The 27674-nt window shown below is 35.2% G+C and overlaps 1 protein-coding gene across 3 annotated transcripts; it reads left to right on the top strand.

The window, feature by feature from the left end:
* Window positions 1–22: 22 nt before the first annotated feature.
* Window positions 23–21319, top strand: DEPDC1 (DEP domain containing 1). Of its 3 annotated transcripts, XM_005861197.2 has the most exons (12): window positions 23–177; window positions 1910–2175; window positions 5391–5547; window positions 5935–6053; window positions 6479–6609; window positions 8355–8402; window positions 11382–11522; window positions 12809–13660; window positions 14138–14310; window positions 16248–16424; window positions 17723–17908; window positions 19206–19478. In XM_005861197.2, the coding sequence occupies exons 1-12, from the start codon at window positions 130–132 to the stop codon at window positions 19341–19343; spliced, it is 2436 nt and encodes an 811-aa protein (XP_005861259.1). In that variant the 5' UTR covers window positions 23–129; the 3' UTR covers window positions 19344–19478. The 3 variants fall into 3 exon arrangements, with proteins under 3 accessions (XP_005861259.1, XP_014391057.1, XP_005861260.1); XM_014535571.1 differs by lacking the exon at window positions 16248–16424 and having other exon boundaries at window positions 19206–21319; XM_005861198.2 differs by lacking the exon at window positions 12809–13660 and having other exon boundaries at window positions 30–177; window positions 19206–21319.
* Window positions 21320–27674: the final 6355 nt, after the last annotated feature.

Raw genomic sequence — 27674 nt, 5'->3', positions numbered from 1 at the left:
TTATTCAAATCGGCGGCGCGGCCGGCGGAAAGCCTGGCCACAGAGTCGGCTGGACCCGGCCGTAGTGTCACCTTCCACCGCCATGCACCGCGCCCCGCGCTGACGGACCTCCGGCCCGGAGGGGGAAGCATGGAGAATCGGAGTGTGCCTCCGGGGCCTTATCGGGCCACCAAGCTGGTAAGCAGAGCCCGCCGGCGTGATGGCCGTCACCATCTTTACGGGAGAGGGTTGGTAGTTTTACCTGGGCGGAGGGAGGGCGCCCAGAGCCGCTGGGTGCGCTGGAGGGAGATGGAAACAGCATTAAGGGTGATCGCGGAACCGCCGCGGGGCAAGTCTGTCCCCCTCGGTTGCTGCGAGCACCCCGCAAAGGCGCATCCTACTCCCGCCTTGTTAGGGCTCCTGCCTGGGCAGCCGCCCCCCACGCCTGGTTTCCTGCATCCACGGGCTCCGAGAAGAATTCCTATGAGTTCCGCTGCTTTGCGGGGTCAGACCGGGGGCCGGCCCGAACCTGGCAGGTTCGTTCGTGTGGCGGGCTCTGTAGAATTTAATGCAGACGGACCAGCCGAATGCCAGTAGGTAGCAGCTGACCCTGTCAAAACTAATACGCCCGGCATATTTGAGGTTCCATCCGGAACACTGCTGGGGCATCGCCGGGTGTGTGCCCGCGCCCTGGTTCTGTGACCTTAGGGGAGTCGCCTGACTTCTGGAGCCTCGGTTTCCAGGTAAAATGTGGTACTGATAATGCATGTCCACCCTATGATGACTCTGGAGAGGACATGCATGTGGAAGTGTGTTACGATATGTAGAATAAGAAACAACGTATCCAGAGGATCGGTTGCAGCTCATGATGTTTGCTGAATAAGTTAGTGAAATGTGGAGGTGTGGGAAGGAAGGAATGCGGACCTTGTGTTTTCAGCGGTGGTGAGATTTTGCCTGGTGATGTTGGGGCCGCATAGGTTAGATCCGTGATCACACAGCCAGCAGTGGCTAGGCCAGGCTTACAAATAAGATTTCTTGACCTCTGTAAGATTGTTCAGATAAAAAGTGGATGTTTAGTCTACCCCACCACCACGTTCATGCTCCACAAACCTAAAACTTTGGGTGATTTGAGGGCCATTTGGAAAATGTGCCTTTTAAAACTGTAGATATATCACAGTGTCATTAAATACACAATGGACTTAAAATTTACTTAATTCACCCCATCTGTTCCATGTACAATATTGGAATCTTCACACAAGAGATACTATAATAAATATATAAGCTATTTTAATATTAAAGGTGTTTCACCAGTGAAACTACTGCCTGCCATGAGTTTCGTTTGTGGCCAGCCTAGTAGTTACAAGCTCAGGTGCTTGAGTCCATCAAACCTGGGTTAGAATACCTGGGTTCATCACTGAGTTGTGTGACATTCCTCAAATTATCAAATCTCTCTGTGCTTCTCATCTAAAACTGGAATAATAATGTTCATAGAATTGCAAGAATTGAAGTGAAATGATTAATGTAAAGCATAGCGTCCGGCACAAATGCTACCACCGTATTAGTAGTATTAATTGAGGTGGTTTTTTTTTTAAACCACAGGAATAAATACTTCCTCTTTTTAGAGGACTAAAGGATAGGTTCATTGCAGCTCTTTATTATTCCTAGGTTTCCTAAATAAGCCAACCAGCCAATGAAGTGCTTTTATTCAAAAAACTTACATGAAAATATTATCACAACAGTAGAATTAATTAAAATAAATCTGTATGAGATATCACATTTTCTGTAGTACCAATAAGGTGAATGATTTCTTTATGAAATTTTATGATGTAATCGGATGTAAATGAAAGAATTTCCTTTGTCTAATTTATTTTAAATCAGTAAGAGATTTCATTTTTGTTAATTTTTTAAAAATATTTTACTTCTTTTGCAGTGGAATGAAGTTACGACATCTTTTCGAGCAGGAATGCCTCTAAGAAAACACAGGCAACACTTTAAAAAATATGGCAATTGTTTCACAGCAGGAGAAGCAGTGGATTGGCTTTATGACCTATTAAGAAATAATAATAATTTTGGTCCCGAAGTAACAAGGCAACAGACTATCCAATTATTGAGAAAATTTCTTAAGAATCATGTAATTGAAGATATCAAAGGGAGATGGGGATCAGAAAATCTTTATGACAACGGTCAGCTATTCAGGTACTGAATAAAGAAATAACTGGAAAACTGAATTACTTAAAGTTTAACTCCACTTCTAGTACACTTTTACTAAAACAGCAGCTTTTCTGTAGAGAAACTGCGCTTAGTCTGATTAAGACCATTTAGAGAAGTTAAAGTTAATAGCTGCACAATTCAAACTTTTGAAATGTTAGATAGTATATATAATAAAATAGGGAATTGGGAGGAAAGTGAGATATTAGCACTTCTGAAAGCTCTATAACATTTTAAGGACAGAGCATTATTAACCTTTAATTTCATAGATTTAAGAATTACAAGACAAATTGTCACAGATCCTTGTCTTCAAGTACCATGATCTTATATAATTTAAGAATTCATGTGATAAGATAAATATTAGCAAACTTTATTAATAAATAACAGAAGAAATATACCACTGATTAAAGAGAATAATTACGTGTTTATTGTGTATCAGAGACCCTGCTTTATGACTTACATGTTTTCTTATTTGTCACTGTAATAGTTAAGAAGGGTAGGTATTAGCTCCTTTTTATAGATGCGGAAGCTGAGACTGTGCTCTAACAAATCATGTTACCTCTGTCTGAATATGTTCTTCCACCTTGAAACACTGTACCCACTTATCAAACTACTAAATACATTTCTCATGTCAGCTCTATTGTAGCCTTTTCCATGGAGCCTTGCTGAGTCTCTCAGGCACATAATTGCTTTTTCTCTCATGCACCCAGTATTCTTTGTTATATTTCCCTTAAAGTAGGTCTTTGGATTCTAATATCCATGTTTTTTTTCCTCTGCAGAATTGGTACTTTTCAAATGAAATATCTTAGAAATGGATTCTTGTCTATGTTATCAAAGATGACTTATGCCGTACAAATAAACTGCAGTAAGGGCTATATGAACAGTTCATTTTGTATAACACCCTAGAAATCTTTCCTCTCTTAAGGACTCCTTAGTCACCTTGGTGGGCTCCTTGGCTGCTGCTCATCCTTTAGTTGTTACTGGTTTGCAAGGTCCTAGACTTTTCTCCACCTCTCTCCCTAAGTAATCTTATGCTATGCCTTCACCTGCTTTTCTTAAGACTTGCAAAACTCCAGCCAAAATATCTCTCCTGAATTTTAGCCACTTTTTTTTTTTTGCCTATTAGGCACTTCAAATATAGCAAATAGAAAATCACTATCATCGAAAGAATGGCACTGTCTTCCCTTTAGATACCTTGACTCCCTCCTTCTCCCCTTTAAATATGATTTAATTATAAAGCGATTTCTGTTGTGCTGCCTCAATAGTTCTCTGTTCTGTCCACTTTTCTCTCCACTAAGAATGTTCTTTTGGTTAGACCATTATTCTCTCTTAACTGGAATTCTACATAACTCTTCAACTAGACCAGGGGTCCTCAAACTTTTAAACAGGGGGCCAGTTCACTGTCCCTCAGACCGCTGGAGGGCCGGACTATAGTTTAAAAAAAAACTATGAACAAATTCCTATGCACACTGCACATATCTTATTTTGAAGTAAAAAAACAAAACGGGAACAAATACAATATTTGTATTTGCATGTGGCCCGCGGGCCGTAACTTGAGGACCCCTGAACTAGACCCTCTGCCTTAGTATTTTACAATAGCAACTATAAAGTACATAATAAAGTTTTCTAAAAATGTATAAGACCTTCCTGGGGAAATTATAAAATTGAAGATAATAAATGGAGAAGGATATCCTCTTCATGAATGAGAAGACTTAGTATACAGTCGCTTTTTCATAAATTGATAAATTCAGTGCATTTTTATTCAAGACCTCTAGCTATATAATTGTTTATGTTGAATTTGATAAGCAGATTCTAAAATTTACTTAATAATGTAAAGGTCCAAGGCAATTTTGAAGAACAAGGAGGGAAGAATTGCCTTAACCTGGTATCTGGGCCTAAATTAAAACAATTAACTGAGAATACAAACCCATACATATATGAGAAATTGGCATAACATATATGAATTAAATAACTATATATGAAAATACAACTCTTATGAGATAATATAAGAAAATATTTTAGGATGAAGGAATAAGAAAGAACTTTTAAGGTGACTTAAAAACTTATGCATAAATTAAATGTATGATAAAAGATACCACTGAGTGAAAAAAATACCAAACCATATACTGTTTTTGTATGTTTATTAAAAGTATAAAAACATGAACAAGAAAGAAATATGCTAACTATAGGTTAATGATTTCCCTTAGGAAGAGAAAACTAGAATAAGCAAATAATTTCTTTCATTAAAAAAAAAAAAAAGATGCCCTGGCTGGTGTTTTTCAATGTTTAGAGCGTGGGCCCATGCACCAAAAGGTTGTGCATTTGATTCCCATCAATGGCAAGTACCTGGACTTCAGGTTCGCTCCCTGCCCCTGTTAGGGACGCAACCAGTCACGTCTCAGGTCATGTTTCTCTCTCCTTTTCCCTCTCCCTCCATCCCTTCTACCTTCTACTCTCTCTGAAAAGCAATGGAAAAAATATCCTCAAGTGAGGATTAAAAAAAACACACATAATGAAATATTTGGTTAAATGTTAATTGCATTGGTTGATGGTTACATACATAGATGTTTTATATTATTTTCTGTATATATGCTTTTGTATATTTGAAATATTTATATTAAAATAAAAGGAAAAAGCTATATAATAATAAAGTGGCCTGGTTGGTGTGGTTGAGTGTCAACCCATGAGCCAAAAGGTCCCCAGTTCAATTCCCAGTGGGGTCACATGCCTAGGTTTTGGGCACAATCCCTAGTAGGGAGTGTGCATGAGGCAGCCAATCAATGTTTCTTTCTCATTGATGTTTCTATCTCTCCCTCGCTCTCTAAAATTAATAAAAACATTAAAAAAAAAAGTAACAGAGACCAACTTCTGGAAATTAGAGCAGAAAATATATACAAATTAGATAACTTGGGGAAAATATTAGAAAATGTAACATTCTAAACTATTTTATATGTAAATGATACCTCCCCAACATAATTGATTTAATAATAACCTTGAATTACACAGAAATAAATTTAAAATAGCCAGTGTACTAAAGAAAGCAGGAAACTATTAAAGTAACTTTAAAGGTTTAATGGGAAAATCTATGTAGACTTTTCATTCCTTGATAATGTAAATCAGTTTTTTATGCAATTTTTAAGATAAACAAGCAGTAAGTTTGTTTCTGATCTACATTATTTAATTGCATATTATTCTTTAATCAGATTTCCTGCAAATTCTCCACTTAAAACTCTTCCACGGAGGCATCCAGAATTGAGAAAAAACAGCATAGAGAACTTTTCCAAAGATAAAGACAGTATTTTTAAATTACGAAACTTATCTCGTAGAACTCCTAAAAAGCATGGATTACAATTCTCTCAGGTAAAACATCTTTTTTACTAATCACTAGTTTAAATATAACTACTATGTGCTTAATAATAGAATCATTAAAAGTAAATGATTTTTTTAAATATTTGTAGCCAGTATATGACACTCTTCACTTTCATTATACTTTAAAAATGTATGGAACTCATAGAAACAGTAATAAAAAGTGGTAGTGAGACATACTTGAAATAGTAATTATATGATTTAAGTGTGTTTTATTTTAAATTTATTTGAGTGTGATTTGCCGAACTGCAAAACCAAAAGCTTTATGTTACATTATTTCATCAGGTTACACTTACCTCAGAGATCCACATGGAGTGGGGTCAGTTCAAAATATCCTTAATTTGAGCATAACATATTAACCCAAAGTAATTCTCTTTTCAGGAAAATACTGAGAACATGAACTGTGAAATAATCAATGAAGATCAAGAAAACTCAGTTGATAATAGAGAAATAAGTCAGAAAGATATTGAAGAAGTTTGGAGATACATTATTCTGAACTAGTAAGCTAAAACAAACCAAGTTCCACAGATATTTAGAATTTTAATTTTTCTTTTTTCATCCTCATATGCTAAAGCAAAAGAGCAGTTTAATTCTCAAAGCTTAGAACTTAACCTGTATATGTGTTTCTTAGTGTTTTTGCTATAATTCTAGGATAGTAGAAATAGAAAGTTTTCAGTATGATTTGGTGTAGTGTTGTTTTTTAAATTGTAGCTGTATATTGGAATCTATATTGGAATCCTTAAAAATTATAAAAATAAATATCTTTAAAATTAGATACTAAATATAAGCCTTCGAAGTTTGGTTTCAGGAAAAACAAAAACAGTATACGCTGAGGGCTTTATTTGTTTGCCAAACCCTTTCATATTTATATTCTATTGTACTTATTTTATGGAGGAAAAATGTTTGTGTTCTTTCTTCTCTTTAGCCTTCAAACCATTTTAGGGGTGTCATCCCTAGAAGAAGTCATAAACCCAAAACAAGTGATTCCTCAATATATAATGTACAACATGACCAATACAAGTAAACATGGAGTAGTTGTACTACAAGACAAATCAGGTTTGTATCAATAAAAGAAGTTGGACTCTTTTTAAACTTGCAAACAAAGGTGATAGCTATTGTGGGGGTGCACAGAGACCACAGTGTAGAAGGCAGAATAGTTTAATTGAAAGAGCATCAGGGACACTATTGCTTTATCATGGGTGCTTTAGCAATCACAGTGGAATATTTTTTAAGTCAATATCATATTATATTATTTTAGCTCTTAGGATAGATTCATGATTTTTTTTTTTAATGGCATGGTTAAACATCCAAAAAAAGGTATCTATCTATATAAAAGCCTAAGCGACCAAACAACCCGTTAATCTGTCACTATGACGAGCACTGACCATCAGGGGACAGACGCTCAACGCACAGGCTTGGGCTCCCTCCTGTCTGGATCAGGCCTGTGGGGATCAGGCTCCCTCCCTTCTGGATCAGACCTGCGGGGATGGGGCCGAAACTGGCTCTCTGACATCCCCAAGGGGTCCTGGATTGTGAGAGGATATAGGCCAGGCGAGGGACCCCACCGGTGCACGAATCAGTGCACCTGGCCTCTAATACAAATATAATTAAAACCATTGATTAGTCACATTTTATTGAAGACCTATAATGTGCCAGGCATTGTCCCCAAGATTTAGTGATGAACAAGAGGGAATGGCCATGCCTTCCTGGAGCTTACATGAGCATATAAATTTAAAGGGGTCAAGACATATGCAAAACTGAAGTAACACAATAAAATAAGCCCAACCTCTCAACACCAGTACTCTAAAGAGCACTGGCTTTGTATTATGTATATGTTTTTTATATTATTATATACATTTATATAATGTATTGATTTCAGATATAAGATAGGAAAATCGGAAATAATTCAAGGCAGATACATTAGAAAATATTACAAAAAGTATATCAGTAAATGCACTCAAAATGTTGTCTTTTTTATTTTTCATCCTCATGGGAAGATATGTTTATTGATTTTTGAGAGAGAGGAAAGGAGAAGGAGAGAGAAACATCTGTCAGTTGCCTCCCATATGCACCCCGATGGGGGATCAAACCCCAAACTTAGATATGTGCCCTTATCGGGAATCGAACCTGTGACCTTCTGGTGCACAGGATGGCATTCCAATCAACTGAGCCATCCAGCCAGGGCTTGAGTAATTTTTTAATAATCAATTGCTATTTATAGAATTAATTGAAATGTATTACTTTGAGTTTCTTTTTGTATGCAAGAACTTTGAGGTTTTAATTGTAGGAACAAATAGTAAATGTCAAAACTTAAGAGTTATGTTACATATGCATTTGGCTTTGGACCATTCCAGTGGTCCAAAATAACTGTAAAATAACTGTATATGCTCTCATCCAAGCTTTCTATTCTTTATAACTATAAACTTTTGAAGTCAAGTGTTTGTATGGTTTTTATGTTTGTATCAAAAAACTGCTGGATTTTATGCAGCATATTTCAATTAGTGATAATGCAAAGATTTGAAGCAGGCCTCACTGTGAAAGCACACTAATATTCAAATATACCTTGTTTCAATTATAGGTCTCTCTCCAGTCAGTAATATTAATGTAATATAGCTATAGTCAGAACAGAGATGAGGATAAAGTAAAGATGGTGATAATGGGTAGAGATTAATGTTAATTTATTCCTAACCACCTCCCATAAAATAATTAATCCTTGATTTGGGGGTAAGTATTAAGTTTTAAATATACTATCAAAAACGTTGTGAATTACTAAACAATGTTCATAATTTTTTTATGTGTAGATGATCTTCCTCATTGGGTATTATCTGCCATGAAGTGTCTAGCAAATTGTAAGTTAAACAATATGTATATATGTTTTATATTGATAGTGTTTAATAAGAACAGAGAAATATTTTTAAATAATGTATTAAATTTCTGATAAAATTAAAGTATATAATTTATTTTGATGTTTAAATGAAAATCTAGTAGAACTGGTTACATTTCTGTCCATGTGGAGTATGTTATAGAGCCCTTAATTTTTTTTTTGCAGATGATGACTTTATAATTCAAGCCCATAATTTATAGTTCAATTTTCATAAATCATAAAATCATAGGCTAGAAGATCTCAAATGATTTTTTGGTATAATCTACATCAGTTGTCTCAGTAAGAACCAGAGTTCAAATAGCAACTTGTAAGTAAAGCAGCTATAAATGGAAAGTTTCAATCAGAAATGAAGTCTCATTAAATCCACTTCAAACCCCTTGCCATTGTACACAGCTATAACATTCAGATGTTCCATGAACAAGCGTCTACTCTATAGGATATACCAGGGATAGTCAACAGGTGTGTTGCAAGAATTTTTAAAACATGCAATACGTGACTATTTAGTCAGAGGCACTGACCTCTTTTCCCTTAAACTGTCAAATAAAAAAATGATAATAGTCAACACAGGAATAGCTATTTGGTGTGAATGCCCTCTCTTGAACTGTAAATATATAGATCATGTAGTAGTGTTGTATCTTATTGGGCACATCTGATAATAAGGTTGTGTCTGATTGGTTAATTCTTGGTATCAGAAATTCTTATATACAAGTATAGGCACTTAAATTTTTTAAAAGTTACTTTGGAGCAAAAAGGATGGGTAATTATTATTTTGTAAGTCAATCAAAAGTATACCTATATTTTTTGTGAGATCGGCAAAAAATATATTTTATGGTGTGCCGCAGAATTTTAATGATTAGTTTATGTGTAGATGAAAAGGGTTGAAAATTGCCGGGATATACTAATGAGACTTTTGTGAAAAAAAAATCTGTTACTAATCAGCAAATTATTTTTTAACATTGTCATCAAGCTTTTTTCACAGTGATCAGTGATAACTGATTTTTATAATTTAAGATTCCAATCAGGTACAAAAACCTAATTGCTTTCAAGAGCAATTTGAAAAATTTACAGAGGTGTGTGAGTCTAAATCACCAAAAGTTAAGTTATATTGTAATATTTTGTTACAAAGGTATTTTTCTAGTCTTTATAAAATTACTATTTTACTAATGTTCAATATAAGTATATATTCCCTTGTTGTCCACTGGGTGTCAATATGACAAAATAACAGAACAATGAAGTAAATAATGTATATTATAGAAAGATTTTATTTATTAAATCGAGGTAAAGATCTTGGTCATAATCTTAAAATTTTTGAGTTTTTCTTTCTACCTTCCCCCTACCTCACTGCCCTCCACTCTCATACCTTGGCTCATGGTTTGCAGGTCAGATAAGCATACTTGCAGGTATTTCTCTGATGCCCCATCTTGAGAGATTTGTGTCTTCCCTTTCTTCCCAGTCCATGTTATACCTAAATAATACCAAAAATGTAATTTACTGAATTCCACTTTAATGAGAGTATATGTAGCCAAGTATTAAGACTTTTACTTGTTATTTAATCCCCCACAGTTATCCTGTCACATATAAGAATTAGTGGTCAGTATACTATTACATTTTTTTTTCTAGAAAGAAAACCTAGGCTTAGAAAAGTATTCTAATGCATAGATTCTATAACTATAAATTATATAGTTTTAATTCCAGTAAAATGTTTCATCTTAGAAAATTTCTATTGATTATTAATTTTTTATTCTACATATTAAGAATATTTCTTACATCCTCCTTAGAAAAAAGTTTATTTTGCTCTACATAAAACCCATATTAGCCTCTGCTATTAAATGTGTGTGTAATATATGATTTGTTTTCTTTAATCCTTTTTTTAGTGTGTGTACGCACACATGTGGAGCCATACAAAAGTTTAGAAACAGAAATAAGAAATCATTTGGATTTAGGAATAGAAGGATTTTAACTTGAAATATAGCACGCTGACTCTCAATTATTAGGGAAGATTTAATCTCTCAGGAATCTTTTTTTTTTTTTTTTTTTAACTATGCCTCCAGATCCTTAGGGCAAGCCCAGATCAGTGTTTAGAAACTACTAGATTAGTAAAGCAGAAACAAACATTTCTAAGTCAGAAATTCCAAGCTCCCCCTCCATAGATTCTCATCTGTATAGAGGAGTTTTTATTTTTAATAGGCACATTGGATGATTTCCATTATATAGTCCATGGACCACACTTGAAATGTTGGACCTCAAGGTCCTGGGTGCTGCTCTCACTTTACATTGCTCTAAGCTAAGGCAAGCATGTCAAACTCAAAGGCTAACATGGGCCAAATAAACAAGGCTTAAGTTTATGTGGGCCGCAAAAAAACCAAAAGTTTCAATTTTCATAGAAACGTAGGTTTATTTCGATAGAGACATGCTGAATACAAAAGGCTGAAATAAATGAATAATCGTTAACATAAAATAATAGAACATTTTAATGAAAATTAATATTTTTTCTTGAGCATTAACTTACCAGACATTGAATGACTGCACAGATTAATAAGTGTAACGCAAATAAAATCAGGCAAAATTTATTCATGAAGATGTAAATTTGCAAAGACAATTTGTAGGAATTATTTGTATTATCCAAATATTCTTTGCTTTTTAAAATGAATTGTGGTAAAATTCCATTAAAATAAACGTCCCTAATGCTTTTAATATATATTTCAAATTTTGCTTTATATGCAGTTTTTCGGGCTTATAGATATTTAAAAAATGGTAGTAATTGCAGTGACTTCTGCTGAAAAGATGATGAGAAGGAATGAGGTGTGCACAACCCTTTAAATGTTTGAACTGTGACAGAATTTGTTGTTAAACATAGTTCCTTCATGAAACACAGATTTCATATTTTATATTTAAAAATCTGTTTATAAATAGCACGTATATTTTTTTGCCTTTTACTTCTTAGGGCCAAGAAGTAATGACATGAATAATCCAACCTACGTTGGATTTGAACGAGATGTATTTAGAACAATTGCAGATTATTTTCTAGATCTCCCTGAACCTCTACTTACCTTTGAATATTATGAATTATTTGTGAACATTTTGGGTATGTATGGATTTTACTTGTTTAAATTTATTTCATTAAAGTTTTCAAGTCTCCCATAATTTAAAATATCAAAAAAATATAGTATAGGTAAATATGAAGGCAGCAAGCTATAACATATTTTTAAATTCAGTAATATTCTGATTGCTGTTGTGTTGTTTTCCAATAATTTATATATATCAATCCAACACCAATTCTCCACATCAATCAGGTGTCCTACAATTCAATTTATTTTTGATACTAGCCAAGACCCTACAAGTTAAAGAAAAAGTCTGATGCAGACTACCCATTGTTAGTGCAGACTCCACAGATTAAGGGCTGAGTTCCACAAGGCTGCTCTAACTTCAGGCACTATCTGCAAATGAGGTCCTCAGGTTTACTCACTCTCCACCCCTCCCCACCTCTGGCTAACTACCAATTCAGGAGTTAGCATGAAACCCCCAGGTTGAATAATTCACTACAGGGACTCAGAGCTCTGGGAAGTGCTTTACTTAATGATTACCGTGTGTTATAAAGGATGCAAGTCTGAAAGAGCCAAATGGAAGGAGAGACATAGGGTAAGTTATGGGCTGTGCAAAGCTTCCATGCCCTCTCCAGGAGTGCCACCCTCCTAAGCACATCCATGTGCTCACCAACCCGTAAGCTTCCTTAAACTTATTGTTTCAGAGTTTTAACTGAGGTTTCATTACATAGGCATGATTGATTAATTCATTCATTGGTTGTTGGTGATTACATTACTTCTCCAACCCCTTCAGGGAGGTCTGAGTTAGGGCTGAGGATTCCAACCTTCTAAACAAGGCCAGCCCTAAGTCCCCTCATTAGCATAAACTCAGATTGCTCTAATAGGCTTATTATGAATAACAGAAGATTCCTTTCACTCCAGAAATTCCAAGGATTTTAGGAGCTCTCTGCCAAGAACCAGAAACAAAGACCAAATACATATTTTTATTATATACTATATGTTAGTTATAATTAAGAGCTTTTTAATACTTTTAGACTGTGAGCAGATATTTTAATGTATTTGACTCAATCCGTTTAATTCAGTTGTTGAAATAAATTTTAGTTATTGGTATCACAAATTGAAAACCTCTAGTCAGTCTTGCACTTTGTAACTGAATGTTGCATGTGTCCTGTTTAAGTGGCTTCTGAATTCAGCAACTGCTATTTGTATTATACTAACAATATGTACTATAGTGATGCTTTATTTTTTTAACTTTACTGTTGTTTTTGTTTTATTTTTGTCCACTGTCATACAGCTGCATCTTAATTTTTGTTTCATTTCCTGGTAGTTGTTTGTGGCTACATCACAGTTTCAGATAGACCCAGTGGGATACATAAAATCCAAGATGATCTACAGTCTTCAAAAATCCTTCACTTAAACAGTTTGAATTCCTTCAAATCAACTGAGTGTCTTCTTCTCAGTCTGCTTCGCAAAGACAAAAACAAAGAAGAATCAAATACTACTGAGAGACTGCAGATAAGCGATCACGGATTTCAAGAAAAATGTGTTAAGAAAGTGCAGCTAGTTGATTTAAAAAACAGAAGAGCCAGTGCTAATGACATAATAGGAGGAAGCTGTCATAGTTTAATAGGCTTAAGTAGTATGCATGCTTTATCCTCTAACATCAAACCAAGGTGCTATTCTTTAGAAGGAATTATAGATTTGCCAGGGAGTTCATGTAAAGAGGTCTCCAGTGTCATCCATCAATCTATTCTGAATATAGAAGGACAAAATAATAAACAATTTTTAGAGTCTGAGATCAAACAGGAATCCATAATGAATCTTCATTCAGAGGAAAGTATTCAAAAGCCACTCTGTGTTGGTTTTAAGAGAACCTCTACTATGACTGTTCAAGACCAAGAGGAGTTATATAATGGGAAAAGCAAGTCAAGACAGCTTTGTAGATCTCAGAGTTTACTTTTAAGAAGTAGTACGAAGAGGAATAGTTATATCAATATGCCAGTGGCTGAAATTATCATGAAACCAAATCTTGGACAAGGCAGCACAAGTGTGCAAACAGCTATGGAAGGTGAACACGGAGAGTTTAGTGCCACAATCAATAAAAGACTCTGCAAAAGTACAATAGAACTTTCAGGAAATTCTTTACCTTCAGCCTCTTCTATATTGACTGGCACACAAAGTAAGGTTGATGCTTTCATTGCACGTAATATTAACTATTAGTGTTTACTAACTATTTTTGCTTGCCTGGCTTTTCTTCTCTGAAATTGCTTTTTTCTCCCTCCAAAAGGAAAGTTTCTTACTGTAAAAGACTTGTCATGATATAACCAAGATTTATTCTACTTACCTAAAGCACTTACTTCCTTTTTTTCAATTTCACTTATTCTGATTCATTTTAGTTGTAATAACTATAGGATGTTAATACTCAAATAAGTTATGAAGAAATTAATGAGAATCTTAATCATGCTTTTGAGGAATGTGGAAATTTCTAGTTAAAAGAAATGAAATATAGAAATATTATTTTACTTTCTTTAAGTCTAGTTAAAAGAAATGAAATATAGAAATATTATTTTAATTTCTTTAACTCCATATGCTAATAGTATGAAAGCAACTAATGTTATTGATTATTTTTTTCGGGGTTGGGGACTTTGCTTTCTAGGTTTGCTGCAACCTCATTTAGAGAGGGTTGCCATCAATGCACTACAGTTATGTTGCTTGTTACTTCCCCCACCAAATCGTAGAAAGCTTCAACTTCTGATGCGCATGATTTCTCGGATGAGTCAAAATGTTGATATGCCCCAACTTCATGATGCAATGGGTACAAGATCACTGGTAAGTTGATTTCTTAAGGAAAGAATAAGCCCTGGTTCATAAACAAAACAAAACAAAAAAAGGAAACCAAACCATCTAAAAGTACTACTTGAGTGTTGTCATGGTCTTGACATCCTAGTTTCTTAGGTTAGAAATGCTCTTAAAAGTCTAACATTTCCTAGAAATAAAATGTTGACATATTAATCCTTTGTGCCCAGTCTGTTATACTTTAACATCTTGATCTTTAGTCTGAGAATTTTGCCTCTTCACTCATCCTATATCACTTCATAGTCGGACCATATTATATTGCCTTGTGTCAATTCTGTTTGGTGGGAAGGAAAAGGAGATGTAGGTATTGTTGGAAGCTTAAGGGTACTAACTCTGAAGCAGAAAGTTAATGGAAATGCATGTATAGTAAATCTAAATGTTTCAGAGATTGTGGTAAGCTGTATTTGATGAATTATGTGAATTAGAATGGCACATCATTGTGGTCAAGGAGTTGAAAGAGACTACTATGTAGCCATCTCAGGTTCTATATGAGGATGAGAGCAGAGGTATTTATGTGCAGATATTGATTGCAGTATGAACGCTTGAATGTAGTCTCGTCTCGTCTTGTCCCTTCCCTTCCCTCCCCTTCCCTTTCCTTCCCTTCCCTTCCCTTGTCCTCCCCTCCCCTCTCTTCCCCTCCCCTCCCCTCTCTTCCCTCTTCCCCTCCCCTCTCCTCTCCTCTCCAGAGCTAACTCTCCTCACAATGGAGTTTCAATTTACAAGAGGTTTTTTTACCAAGGAATTTGGAGCTAATCTCTATTTTTCCACTCATTAGGGACAGTTCTTTTACAATGATAGACCTAATATAAGGAGGAAGAATTATTCTTGAGTAATTGTAGCACCACCTTTTGAAAGAAGGTATTTTGTGAAAATAATTTGAGAGACATGAGTAGGAAGGAGATAATTTTGTTTTTACACTTTTTGAGTGCAAGGTTATGGGACATCTGAGTGAAATTTATCTAACAGAATGTTGGAAATGTGAGTCTGGTGAAGAAAGTTCAGGGCAGAAGGCAGAGTTTTGGAAGAGGTAGTAGTTGAAGCTATGAGAGTAAATGAGCTCTACAAAGCTGAGAAAGAAGGAAAAAACACTGAGTACTAAGCTTTGGAGGGAGATAGGAAACCTGCCTGATATGCAGGAATAAAACCAAAAGTATTTCAATTCAGTATGCTCATCATATATTATGTGAAAAATACTTAAAACAGAATTCTGATATTGTAATTATTTTAGAATGAGGTATGAGTGTGTGTGACTTATATAAGCTAGTGGATTATATGGCTATGAATAAGTAAATGAGCTCTGAAATATAAAATGTATTCCAGAATTTGAAGACTCTTTGTAACCATTAACATTTATATGTTATATTAGAGGCCTGATGCATGAAATTTGTGCAAGAGTAGGCTTCCCTCTGGCACCCAGGATCCGGGCTCCCCTCCAGTTCCCCCAGCTGTTGGCACCGGCTTCCCTCTGGCACCCAGAATCCGGGCTCCCCTCCAGGTCCCGGGCTTCCCTCACAGCCCAGGCTTCATCTGGAAGGTCATCTGGTCTAATTAGCATATTACACTTTTATTATTATAGTCTCCTGGTTTGTGTTTTTGTGAGATTAATGTAATAAGTCGTTGCTCTCTAATAGTCTTTAAGCAACATATCTATATGGTATTAATGGGACCTATGGTCTTTGCTGACAAAATTGTAACAAAGTTAAAAGTTAAGCCTTTCATAATGGAGTAATATTAAGGAAATACATAACAAATACTTTAAAAAGAAGAATAGACATTCTTACCTTTCTAATAAAATTATTTTTCTCATTTTTAATCTGAAGCCTGCTTATCATGTGCTACCCAGAAATTACTGTTATTATAGCATAGAAAAACTTAGGTTTTTAAATTCACATCTCTTAATATGTTTTTAGATGATACACACGTTTTCTCGATGTGTGCTATGCTGTGCCGAAGAAGTGGATCTTGATGAGCTGCTTGCTGCAAGATTAGTTTCTTTCTTAATGGATCATCATCAGGAAATTCTTCAAGTACCCTCTTACTTACAGGCTGCAGTGGAGAAACATCTTGACTACTTAAGAAGGGGCCTTGTATGTATTATATAAGTCAAAATTATCTGCATTAGGTGCTCTCCTTCCCAGGTGCATACCCTGCGCCTCTCCCTTCCTCCAACCCCTCCCATCCCCCCTAGGTGCCTCACCTTTACCTTCCACACTTCTAAGCTCCAAGGGCCCTTCCTTTGCCTCTATAACTTGGTTCCTAAGCCCACTTCTTATACGAATTACTTCTACTTCTGGTTTTTCAAAGAAATATTCTCTTATAGTTTGAAACAAACAAAAATATTCTCTGCATTAAGTCAGTTGCAAGTGGCAAACTCATCTCAAACTAGCCTAGTCAGAATGGAACACTTTATCAGCTCACATTAATAACCTCTAAAAGTCAGGACTGTAGACAGAATCTGGGGAATCAAATAGCAATAGGACTCTCTTTTCATCCTTTTGTTTCTTATTTCCATTTTGGTCCTGTATTTGACAAATGGCCCTTCAACATGATGGGAATATGGCTGATTAAAGCTCTTGAGTTACAAACTTATGTTTGCAATCCAAAGGAAAAAAGAGCAATCCTCCATCTCTAATTTGAAAAGTTCTTAGTATGGACTCTGGCCCAATCTAGGATATCTAAATGCATAACCTTTGGGTGATTGAGAGTGAGTAGCTTGGAGAGAGGACCTTGTTCTTCAAAAAGATCAGGATTGTGAGTGTACAATGGGGAGGAACTGTTTACAAGGAGGAGAGAAGACGTACTGAGCAGCCAAAAACAACAGATGTCTACACATTCAGTCTTTGGCTACCCAGCACATATATTCATGTTTCTTCCCATACATACCATTCTAACATTGCCCTGCTTACAATTACAACTATCCCCTATACTTTCTTTTTTTTTTTTTTTTTTTTTTCCAACAGGATGTTATGGGCTCAACCCATGTCATTGCACCTCAAAAACAGTAGAAGAGTACTTTTAACTGTTACTGTGTCAAATATTCATGTTTTAAGATGCATTAAAATACCACTTCAGTTAATGTTTTGTAGTTAAAATAATAAAATCCATGATTAATAGTTATAATGATGATAGCTACTTTTATTTAATACTTCTTGTGTGCTAAACACTTTTTATATATTATTTCATGTAATCAGGGGACACTTCACACACCAAGAAAAGTTAAAATACTTAATCAAAGCTGGTAGGTTGGTAATGGAGCTGAAATTTAAACCTTAAAGTGTTGAATGTTTGGTGGCAAAATAATAGGTACTAAAAGCCATCAAAAGAACACTTCATCAAATAGGAACATGACCAGAATTAATAGACTGTATCATTTTGTTCACTACAGATTAAAAATCCTGGAGATGGACTGATTGCGCCTTTGCCAACATATTCATACTGTATGCAGATTAGTGCTCAGGAGTTTGATGAACAAAAAGTTTCTACCTCTCAAGATGCAATTGCAGAACTTTTGGAGAATATTATTAAAAGCAAGAGTTTGCCTTTAAAGGAGAAAAGGAAAAAACTAAAACAGGTAAGAGGATGAGCAAGTTCTCAATCATGTAAATAATTTTTAAAATGCTGTTGCTGATTATTACTTAATAATACTTAGCATTTAATTTCTCATTTTAATATTTTTTTAATATTGGATATGTAAGCTGCATATGACTACCTGCCTGGTTTTACTCTTTGCTCTTAAATTTTAATAATAATAATAACAGTTACACTCCTTTACTGCTAGTGTTCTGTATGATTATAGTTTGGATTAGGATGGTAAAACAATTACAAAATTTGGATTATATTACATAACTTTTAGTGACTCATCATTATCATTTAGAATTTTTAGCTCTACATCAAGAACCAGTAGCCACATGATTCTGATAAGTTCAATTTCAAGTCTCTGAAATATAATAGACACCTGTGACCTTCATAGGCTTTATCAGTGGGAAGGAAGAAGATCTGGAGATTAGAGGGAGATTTAGCAGAAGAGAATCCTAGAAAGTTAATACTGAAATCTTAAGAAATCTTACAGTGTACCTTTTATATATGAGAAAGCAGAGGGAGAACAAGGATAAGTTGAAAGGTATTCATCTCTGTAATACAGTCAAACCTTGTTTCTTGAATGTTTCCCATCTCCAACAGTTGGGTTCTGGACCAAGTTGTACACAGGAAAACTGTCTCAATTGTCAACCAAAACTTCAGTTTTTGCCTGACAGCCCTTTCATGCTGACAACTCAGCATGACAAAAAGTGTCTCTCAGGCAACAAAGGAGAGAATGCTTTTGTTGTGATGATGATTAGCACAATTTTAAAACATAAAGTGGCCATCAAGAGTGCTAATGTTGCTAAGGGTGTGAAAGTGTTCACAAAACAACAACCACAAGCAAATGAATAGGTAGAAAAACTGTTGTTGATTGGATAAAGGAAAAGCAGTTAGCAGGTGATAGCATTTTAGAGGCAGTGGTATATAACAAATTCCTTTAAGGCTAGTAGGTGTGGTTCCATAAGTATAAGAAAAGAAGTTTTTATTTCTAGATTAACAGTACTTTAGACTTAGACATGTACTGTATATAAGAAAGGTTAAAACGGAATCAATTGGGGGTCTGGGATGGATTAATTCAATTTACATTATTTCTAATGGAAAAAAATGATTCCATTTTCAAACAAATCACTTCTCAAATAGGCTTCTGGAACCTTGACTGAATTAAGTTTGAGAAATGAGGTTCCACTCTACATCTTTGAGAAAGGCACAGAATTAATTTAAAATATATACTGGCTTCAGCTAGAATAATAATGTTAAATAACTCTCTAAGTCCTTATGTCATTTTTAAGTTTCAGAAGGAATATCCACAGATATATCAGAAAAGATTTCCAACCACGGAAAGTGAAGCAGCACTTTTTGGTGATAAACCTACAATCAAGCAACCAATGCTAATTTTAAGGAAACCAAAGTTTCGTAGTATGAGATAGTAACTGAATTACAAATTATATAATACTTGTGAAACTTAAGTAAATAAAGCCATATCTAAGAATCCAGCTACTTTTTAAAAAGGAAGTCTGTTTATTATTTAGTTTTTTCCTAAACAAAGCACATTGTACAAGGAAGTGCCAAAATAGTTTTTATCAATGTGAAATTGCTAAAAAACTAGTGGATCCCAACTGAGAGAAAATAATAATAGATGATACCAGATATTTTAATAGAAATCAATCTTTGTTTTTTTATAGAACTATCTGGAAAAGCTATCATCGTGTGTACTAAAATTATATTTACTTGAATTTTAAAACTGACATGTTCAGTAAAATTAATCTCTAATTCTGTTTTCAAAAGAAAACTCAGCATGTGTACATATGAATATTAGCTTAAAGAATTAGTTGTGTAAGGTTACTTTTGTTTTTAAGTTAAGAATGTGAAGAATATTTGAAAACTCAATGAATTCTCAACTGCTAAATATTGCACTCATTGTTTTTACTTTTGATCTATTTATATATGTATGTGTTTTTAAAATGTGTATATATAGACTTTGGTTTGCCTTAAAAATGTATCCTAACTGCTTCAGTCATTCATTTTTTTCAGTAAATATGTAAGACAATCATGTATTCATTCATAAGATATTTATTTAGCAACTACTATGAGCCTTTCATTATTTTAGGTATGGAGAGACAATGATGAATAACATAAAACCTCTTCCCTTAAAGTATTTATTTTCTAATTAAGGGAGATACACCTAACAGATACTTAAAAATAACAATACACCCACCCCCCAAAAATCAAGTCATGGGGAGTCCTTCAGCTGAAGACTGACCTCTTTGATTACGAGACAGTTCTCTAAGCTAGTATTTTGTATTTTTCAAACTGTTACATATTAGAATCACCTGGAGAGCTTTTAATAATATATTCTTAGGCCCTACCTTATAACAAATCCAAATTTTGAGGGATGGTATATAGCAGCAATTTTCAACCTTTTTCATCTCATGGCACACATAAACTAATTATAATATTCTGTGGCACACCGAAAAATCTTATTATATTTTTACCAATCTGACAAAAAGAAGGGTATAATTCTGATTCAGTCACACTGGACAGCTATTGCTGTGTTGGCTGTTGTTTTTTCATTTGACAACCTAAGGGAAGAGAGGTCAGTGCCCCTGACTAAATAGTCATATATTGCATGTTTTAAAAGTTCTTATGGCATACCGGTTGAAAATAGGTGGTATATAGTATAGGTATCAGTATTTTTCAAGCTTTCTATGTGATTCCAGTATTCAGCCAACTTTGAGAATCAGTGCCCAAAACACTTTGTAAAATAAATGTCAGGCTGGGGCACACTGGCTTTTTATTAGAAGAAAATCTATAATAAAAGGGTAATATGCTACTTAGATCGGATGTCCTTCCGAAGGTCCTTCCTTCCAGACAAAGCCACCGTGGTGGTGGGCAGGGCCACAGCAGAGACCCCCAGCCACAGTGCGGTGGTGGGAGGGCGACAAGGCCCTTGTCGCCCTTGCACGAATTTCGTGCATTAGGCCTCTAGTACCAGTATAAATGCCTCTCATCTTAATACAAAATTCTCAAATTTAGTTTTTATTTGGCACAAACTCGAAGCAGTTTTCCTTCCCTATTTATTGCAAGATTGTTTAATATCCATTTCTTAAGTGTAAAGATATACATAATGCCTGGGATGTAGTAAACACTTATTCAATGACTGTTTTTGATTTCTCAATGTAATGTACTATAAAATGATAATGTTCTATTTGAAATTACTGTCTTTTTAGTAAAAATTTGGACAGAAAATAATAAATATATTTTGCCCAGAATAGTTATGAAAAGTATTGTATCAGATTATAATTCTTTCCAAGGTGTTTGTGTGCTAAAAGTTTTTCTGTTTAAAGGTGTGTAATAATGTGAATTATGTTGCATATTGAGATAAAAATTATGGGTTTTGTAACAATTTTTGTCTTTGTATTTATTGATTGATATTAAATAAATATTCTAAAGACACAGTAAACTTTCATCTGCATTAGTGTTGAGATTACAAAATAAATATGGTGTAACACTTTAATAATGTGAGCTCTGAAGTCAGTTTGGAATCCTATTGTGCAATTACTATGTAACCTCAGACAAGTTACTAAGTCCCAGTTTTTTCTTATCTGTAAGATATTGTACCTTTTAGGATTGTTGTGAGGATTAAATAGAATAATGCATGTGAAGTATTTAGCGTTTAGCAGAGTATCTAGTGTAGAATAAGCACCCTATAAATGTTAGCAGTTATTATTAAAGCCACCTAGAATCAAAGCACTAGATGAGGTCTTGCAAAAACATAATGCTCTCAATTGCTTTTGTTATGGGCCAACATTCACGAGAGTAAGACCACCGACTCCAATTAGGTCTTAAGCAGCAAGCGAGGATTTATTGAGCTGGCCAGCGACTGCCACAGGCGTCTCCACGCAGGGAGCTCTCCTCCTGCAGCAGCCCCGACCTTGGTGCTAGGCAAGCTTTTATTCACAGAAACCACAAACGTCCTTGATTACAGTTACAAGGGTCTAATCGGGGCCCTGACGCGCAGATGTCAGGAAGTAGGAAACTTGGTGTTATGCCTGGTTACCCATCCTTGACCCCATCCTTGACCTCTTGTCAGTTTACAGAGAACTCTAACTGGGGCACGGCTGGGGAACAGATTTGAAAATTTTCTACTGACATTCAATTCATCACACTTTGGGCAGAAATGAACCAAAATATAATTGTGAACAATTGGCTCACAATTGTCTTATTAAACTATTTTCAGTTTAATGAGTTCTGACTGTACACACTGGTTGAACATTTTTGATCTGATATAAAAGGAAAATTTGATGAAGGAAAGCATATATCTTCAGAATCAATACCCTTGAGTATATGAAAACATAAGATACAGTACACAAGTAGAGAACTTAGCCGTCAACTGGAGCATGGACAGATTTCGTTCTATCAGAAAAAAGGGCAGTCTTAAGTTCAAGTATAGATGGGCTGATTGGTTGATTTGATGCTTATAGAAATTCTCTCCTAATTCCTTTTACTTTCTCAGGAAATAGGCAATATCAGCTGCCTAGAGTAAAGTGGGGTGGGGAGGATACTGCACGTTTGAAGAGAGAGGGTGTGAAATAGTCTAGCAAAGTTGTGGAACTGCACAGATTACACCAGGTCAGATGATACTTTATTTTAACAATTGTATTTCTGGCCTCAACAGCTTCTGCTAATTGTCATATAATGAGCCATTCCCCCTACATATTGTCTAGGCAGTTATGTAGCATTCAGTACTTTAGAGTACAATGACATTTCCTACTGACTATCTATCTGTCCTTGGAAAGCTTAAACTCTGAGTTTCCTCATCTATAAAATATGAGTAATAACACCTATTAACTAAGTTGTTATAATAATCTAAAGGCAAAGCATTTAAATCTTGAATTTAGAAAGCCTGTGCTAAATTTCTAAGTCCTATTTTTCTTTCCTTATATTGAACTTAACAAGATCTCTGCTGATTAAAAAAACCCTTTTCCTACCAAATCTCTGTCCTCATATCTCACAATGTATTTTCTGTTCTATCAGTAGTAATTTTTTTTAACCTCATGTTTGGTGGAATTATATCCTGGTAATCTATGTATCTTTCTACCAAATATATCAACCTTTGATTTCAAAGGTAAAGCGTGTGTGTGCGTGTGCGTGCGCGCGCGCTTGTGTATGTATGTAGTCTTATTGTTGAAATGAAGCATTTTTAGGAGAGAAATGAAGAATTGTTAGTTTAATATTAAACTTAAAATCGAATGAAACAAAATGTCATTTCTCTAGAATAAACATTTCTAAATGTGATAAGGCACACCAACTAAGAATCTTTTCTATTAATTAAAAATTTTGTTTTCTACCCTATCGGCATGTCTCAGTGGTTGAGTATAGACTATGAACCAGGAGGTCACGGTTTGATTCCCAGTCAGGGCACATGCCAGGGTTGTGGGCTCAATCCCCATTGTGGCAGCCAATAAATGATTCTCTCATCATTGATGTTTCTATTTCTCCCTTTCCCTTCCTCTCTGAAATCAATAACATACATATATATAAAAGGCTAATATGCTAAGTGTCCATCGGGAATGACATCACATACCAATGCCCAGCTTGCTCTCCCTAGCAACGACTAGCCTCCTTGCAGTTTCTTCAGCCCAGGAACTGGACTTGCTTTATACCCAGGTGAAAACATTTTACACTTTAACCAAATGTCTGTGAAGCATTTTCCCATGCCTCATCTCATTTGATCCTCACAGAAGTTCTAGAGTAGGTAAATAGGATACTCAATGGAATCCTATTTTCTTTTCATTAGCCGGAAAACGGAGATTTAGAAAGTTTAGAAACTTGACCCAACTGAAAAGAAGTAAGAAATGGTGGACCTTGAAAATGACTTCAGGTTTTCTCACTGCGCAGAATATATTTAAACACTGCTGCAGTTAAATATTTTACTCTTTGTTCTCCCTGTGTGATCTACAATCATAATGTGCTTCATGTTGACATTAACTGCTGTGCTGCTGACAATTACCTGAAAGAGAAGTTGGGGTGCTTCACTGGGCTGGAAAAAGTTTAGCTAAATCAGAAAGCAGGTCTAATTAAGAAAGTTTGTTCTATATCTATAAAAGGCTAGTTGACTTGTGCATGCATGATACATATAAAGCTCTCGCTGGGTCCAATCGCATGCATGTGTTTCGATCTGTCATTGTTGATAGTGAATTTGGTTGACATTTATATTATAGAGAAAGGGCGAATAGCGATATTAAAATATTTTTTCTAATTAATTTCCTTTCAATGTACACGAATTCGTGCACTGGGCCTCTAGTATATACATATTTTTTAAAATTTTTTCATTTTCTAAGACTTGAAAAAAATGTACAAAATAGCTGTTTTTTTTTCTTTCCCTGAAAACCTCACAATGTGTATTGAAGAAACACTGAATGTATAACAGAAGTTTAAGTAGTGTTGACTCTTGCTCATTATAAAAACAATTTTTGTATCAAAACCTAGCCTCAAATATATCAGCTGATTTCTGAATTTCCTTTTCTTCCATAAGCAACTGGAAAACCAGTGTACATGAAACAACTGCTTTTAGACATTAGACTACAATCAAAGTAGTGAGCCTTGTGACTGCCCCGAGATTACTGCCCGGAGGCAATTGCCAGGCCACAGTGCAGGGAAGAAAAACAAAAATAAAGCCCAGGGTCTGACTTCATTAAAGAGCTAGATAGAGATCAGAGTTCCGAATCACTGAGGGAACTGCAAATCAACAACAAAAAAAGCCCCAGAGGTCTGCAGGGTAATCTAGAGATTTCTGTTGAGTACTAATTGGGATAGGGCAGGGTGAAGGAAGTCCATTGAGTACTAATCAGCAAGGCCAAGGAAAGAATGACTGGAAAGCAGAAAACAAAACAATTGCTGGACCTCAAAGAGCTGGAAATAGCTCATGTTTCCACCAGCCAGAACTGAGAGAGCTAATAGCTGAGGCATTGAGTAGCATCTTCAGAAGAGTTGAGTTGTACTCTTGTAGTGGGGCCAAATTAGCCCCACTACAAGAGTACAAACTGCTATGGATTCAGCCTAGTAAATATTAAAAAACAAGCCTCAAAATGTTCATATTATAACTTCCTGTGTGCCAGAACAAAGTCTAATACTTGAAAGAAATACAAGAGCCAGCATTCAACAATGTAAGAAACAGTGTTCAATATCCAACCAAAAATCACCAGACATGCAAATAAATAAATAAAATATATAACCCATAACCAGGATTTTTAATATCTATAATAATAAAAGTGTAATATGCTAATTAGACCAGATGACCTTCCAGACGAAGCCGGGGCTGCGAGGGAAGCCCAGGTCCCGGATGCCAGAGGGAAGCCAGTGCCAGCAGCCAGGGGAAGGAAAGCCTACTCTTGCATGAATTTCATGCATCAGGCCTCTAGTTTATTATAAATATATTCCAGGATATAAAGAAAATCATGACTATAGTGATAGAAATGGAAGATATAAAAAAAGATGTAAATAGAAATTCTAGAGATTAAAAATATGTGAAATGAAATTTGGAGAACATTAGCCAACAGCAGAAGAAAATATCTGTGAACTTGAAAACAGCAATAGAACTACCCAAAATAAAGTATAAAGGAAACAAAAGGGGGAAGAAAACACACACACACAAAAAAACTAGACCTTCAGTTAACTATGTAAAAATATGAAACTGAGTAATGTGTTCAATAGGAGCCTAGAGGTGAGAGAAGAAAAAGGGAAGACAAAAATTATTGGCCAGAAATAATGGCTGAATTTTTTCTAAATGTGATAAAGACCATAAACCCCATAGAAGCTCAAGTAACCTTCCAGCAAAAGAGCCATAAAACCTCACCAAGGCAAATATAATCAAGTTGCTAAAAACAAGTGAAAAAGAAAAAAAAGAACCTTAAATGCATCCGGAGAAAAAACATTTTATACAGAGGAACAAAAGTAAGAATTATTTTTGGACTAGTCTTAGTTCTGTCTTAGGTCATGTTCCCGATAGTATTGAGACAAATACTGTATATGTGTGTTTGAGGTTAGTGGGAAGTACACCTGGGAACAATACTTACAAGAAAGAGATGAAGTTGGGATGGGGCAAAACAAAAGGTTGACTAGCAATGCAATGGCAGCAAAGGCCACAGCTGATCCCATAGGGGACTAGAGCTAGATAGCCCCTCAGGATTGTCTCAAATTGAGAGAAGGGCTGGGTCTCAATACTTCACATAAACCATCATTGATCATGGGTTAATTCTAGGGAGGAGGTGTAACCTTGGATGAGGCAACTCCCTTCGGCCAAGCACATTTCCTAAAGAGGAATGCAGCCATTATTAGTGATAGCCGGGACAATGTATTACTCAGCACTGAGTCGGGATCTATGCAGAACACCACCAGAAGAGATCCCTGGTATTAAAAAGAACAAGCAAAAGGGGGTTTGTGTTAATATGAGAGCGATAGGGCTTATGAGCATGAATGTTTTGTATTATTTTTTACTTTAGCATTTATTGACTTAACTTCATTAAAAGTGAAGTCTATTTATTATAGATGACTTAGATTAAATCACCTATAATCTTATCAACCACATACAATCAAATCATATGAAAATCTTGGCATATTCTGTCTCCAGAACTGTATCCCTCTTAAAGACCCAAGAAAAAGTAGCTCTTGTTTTGTCTTCCAAAGCGTGTGTGATTAGCTAGGATTAGAGATTAGCAACAATTTTTCTTAAAAATGTATAATGAAGCTAAAATACAGTGAAAAGACCTGCATTTTTGTTCATTATGTACAATGTGTCAGACTTCAGTATTTGTGGGTTTTCATCAGCTTTCTGATTTACAACTTGGAAATTCTAAAGACTACTTGGATTTTAGCATCCCCAATCCATCTCCTGACTTAAGTGATCTGATTTGTCAGGCAATACCTATGCTCGAGGAAAGAGTCCACATCTCTTTCTCTTCCCCAGCTTGATAGTCATGTGTCCTCTCCATCCAGATTTGTGGTCCACCTGTTGCTAGGCTGGAATACTATTAAGCATTACAAACTCATTGTTCATTAAGATGAAAATTAAATTTTAACATCATACCATAAATTGGAAGGAATTATTACACAATTCAAAAATCACTCAACTGTTGGTTGAAAATTAACTTTTGGAATCAGTGTTGTATAATTCCTAAAGTGACCCTGTATATTTATTTTGTAAGAAAACTGAAGTTAGATTCCAGTGACTCCTGGGCAGCACTGCCATCTGCAGGCCTCGTTTGATGCAGCTCTTTTTAGTGTCCAGGTTCCTTCTTAAAGGGGATTTGAATAGAAGGAGACTTGACTTTGAGTAATGAACACAGAATACAATATACAGATGACATATTATAGAATTGTACACCTGAAACCTATGTAATTTTATTAACCAATGTCACTCCAATAAATTCAACTTTAAAAAGGGATTTGAATCTACTGAATATTTATGGCTTTACTAGTATAATGTCAAGTATGCAATACTAGTAAACACAATTTTAAGGGTGAATTCACAGGTACAGATCCCCATAAGGAATTTTTAAACCATTGAGCTAATATCAACTATCATATCCACATTTGTAATCAAAATGTTAAACATAATGTATAGGATGCACAATATATATGGAATGAACACGGATATCAGAATCATGCAGAACTGGATTCTAATTGTGTCTTCGTTACTTATTAGTTCTGTGACATTAAAAAAAATTGCTTAACCTCTCTGAGATGCAGTTTTCTTATTT

This window comes from Myotis brandtii, unplaced genomic scaffold, assembly GCF_000412655.1.
Source record: "Myotis brandtii unplaced genomic scaffold, ASM41265v1 scaffold1458, whole genome shotgun sequence".
Classification (NCBI taxonomy): domain Eukaryota; kingdom Metazoa; phylum Chordata; class Mammalia; order Chiroptera; family Vespertilionidae; genus Myotis; species Myotis brandtii.
This window is presented reverse-complemented; position numbering and strand designations above follow the sequence as displayed.

Coding starts and splice junctions, on each gene's coding strand:
- DEPDC1 (XM_005861197.2), top strand. CDS start 130: ATGGAGAATCGGAGTGTGCCTCCGGGGCCTTATCGGGCCACCAAGCTG. Junction 2,176..5,390: donor GACAACGGTCAGCTATTCAG/GTACTGAATAAA, acceptor TTCTTTAATCAG/ATTTCCTGCAAATTCTCCAC. Junction 8,403..11,381: donor CATGAAGTGTCTAGCAAATT/GTAAGTTAAACA, acceptor TTTACTTCTTAG/GGCCAAGAAGTAATGACATG.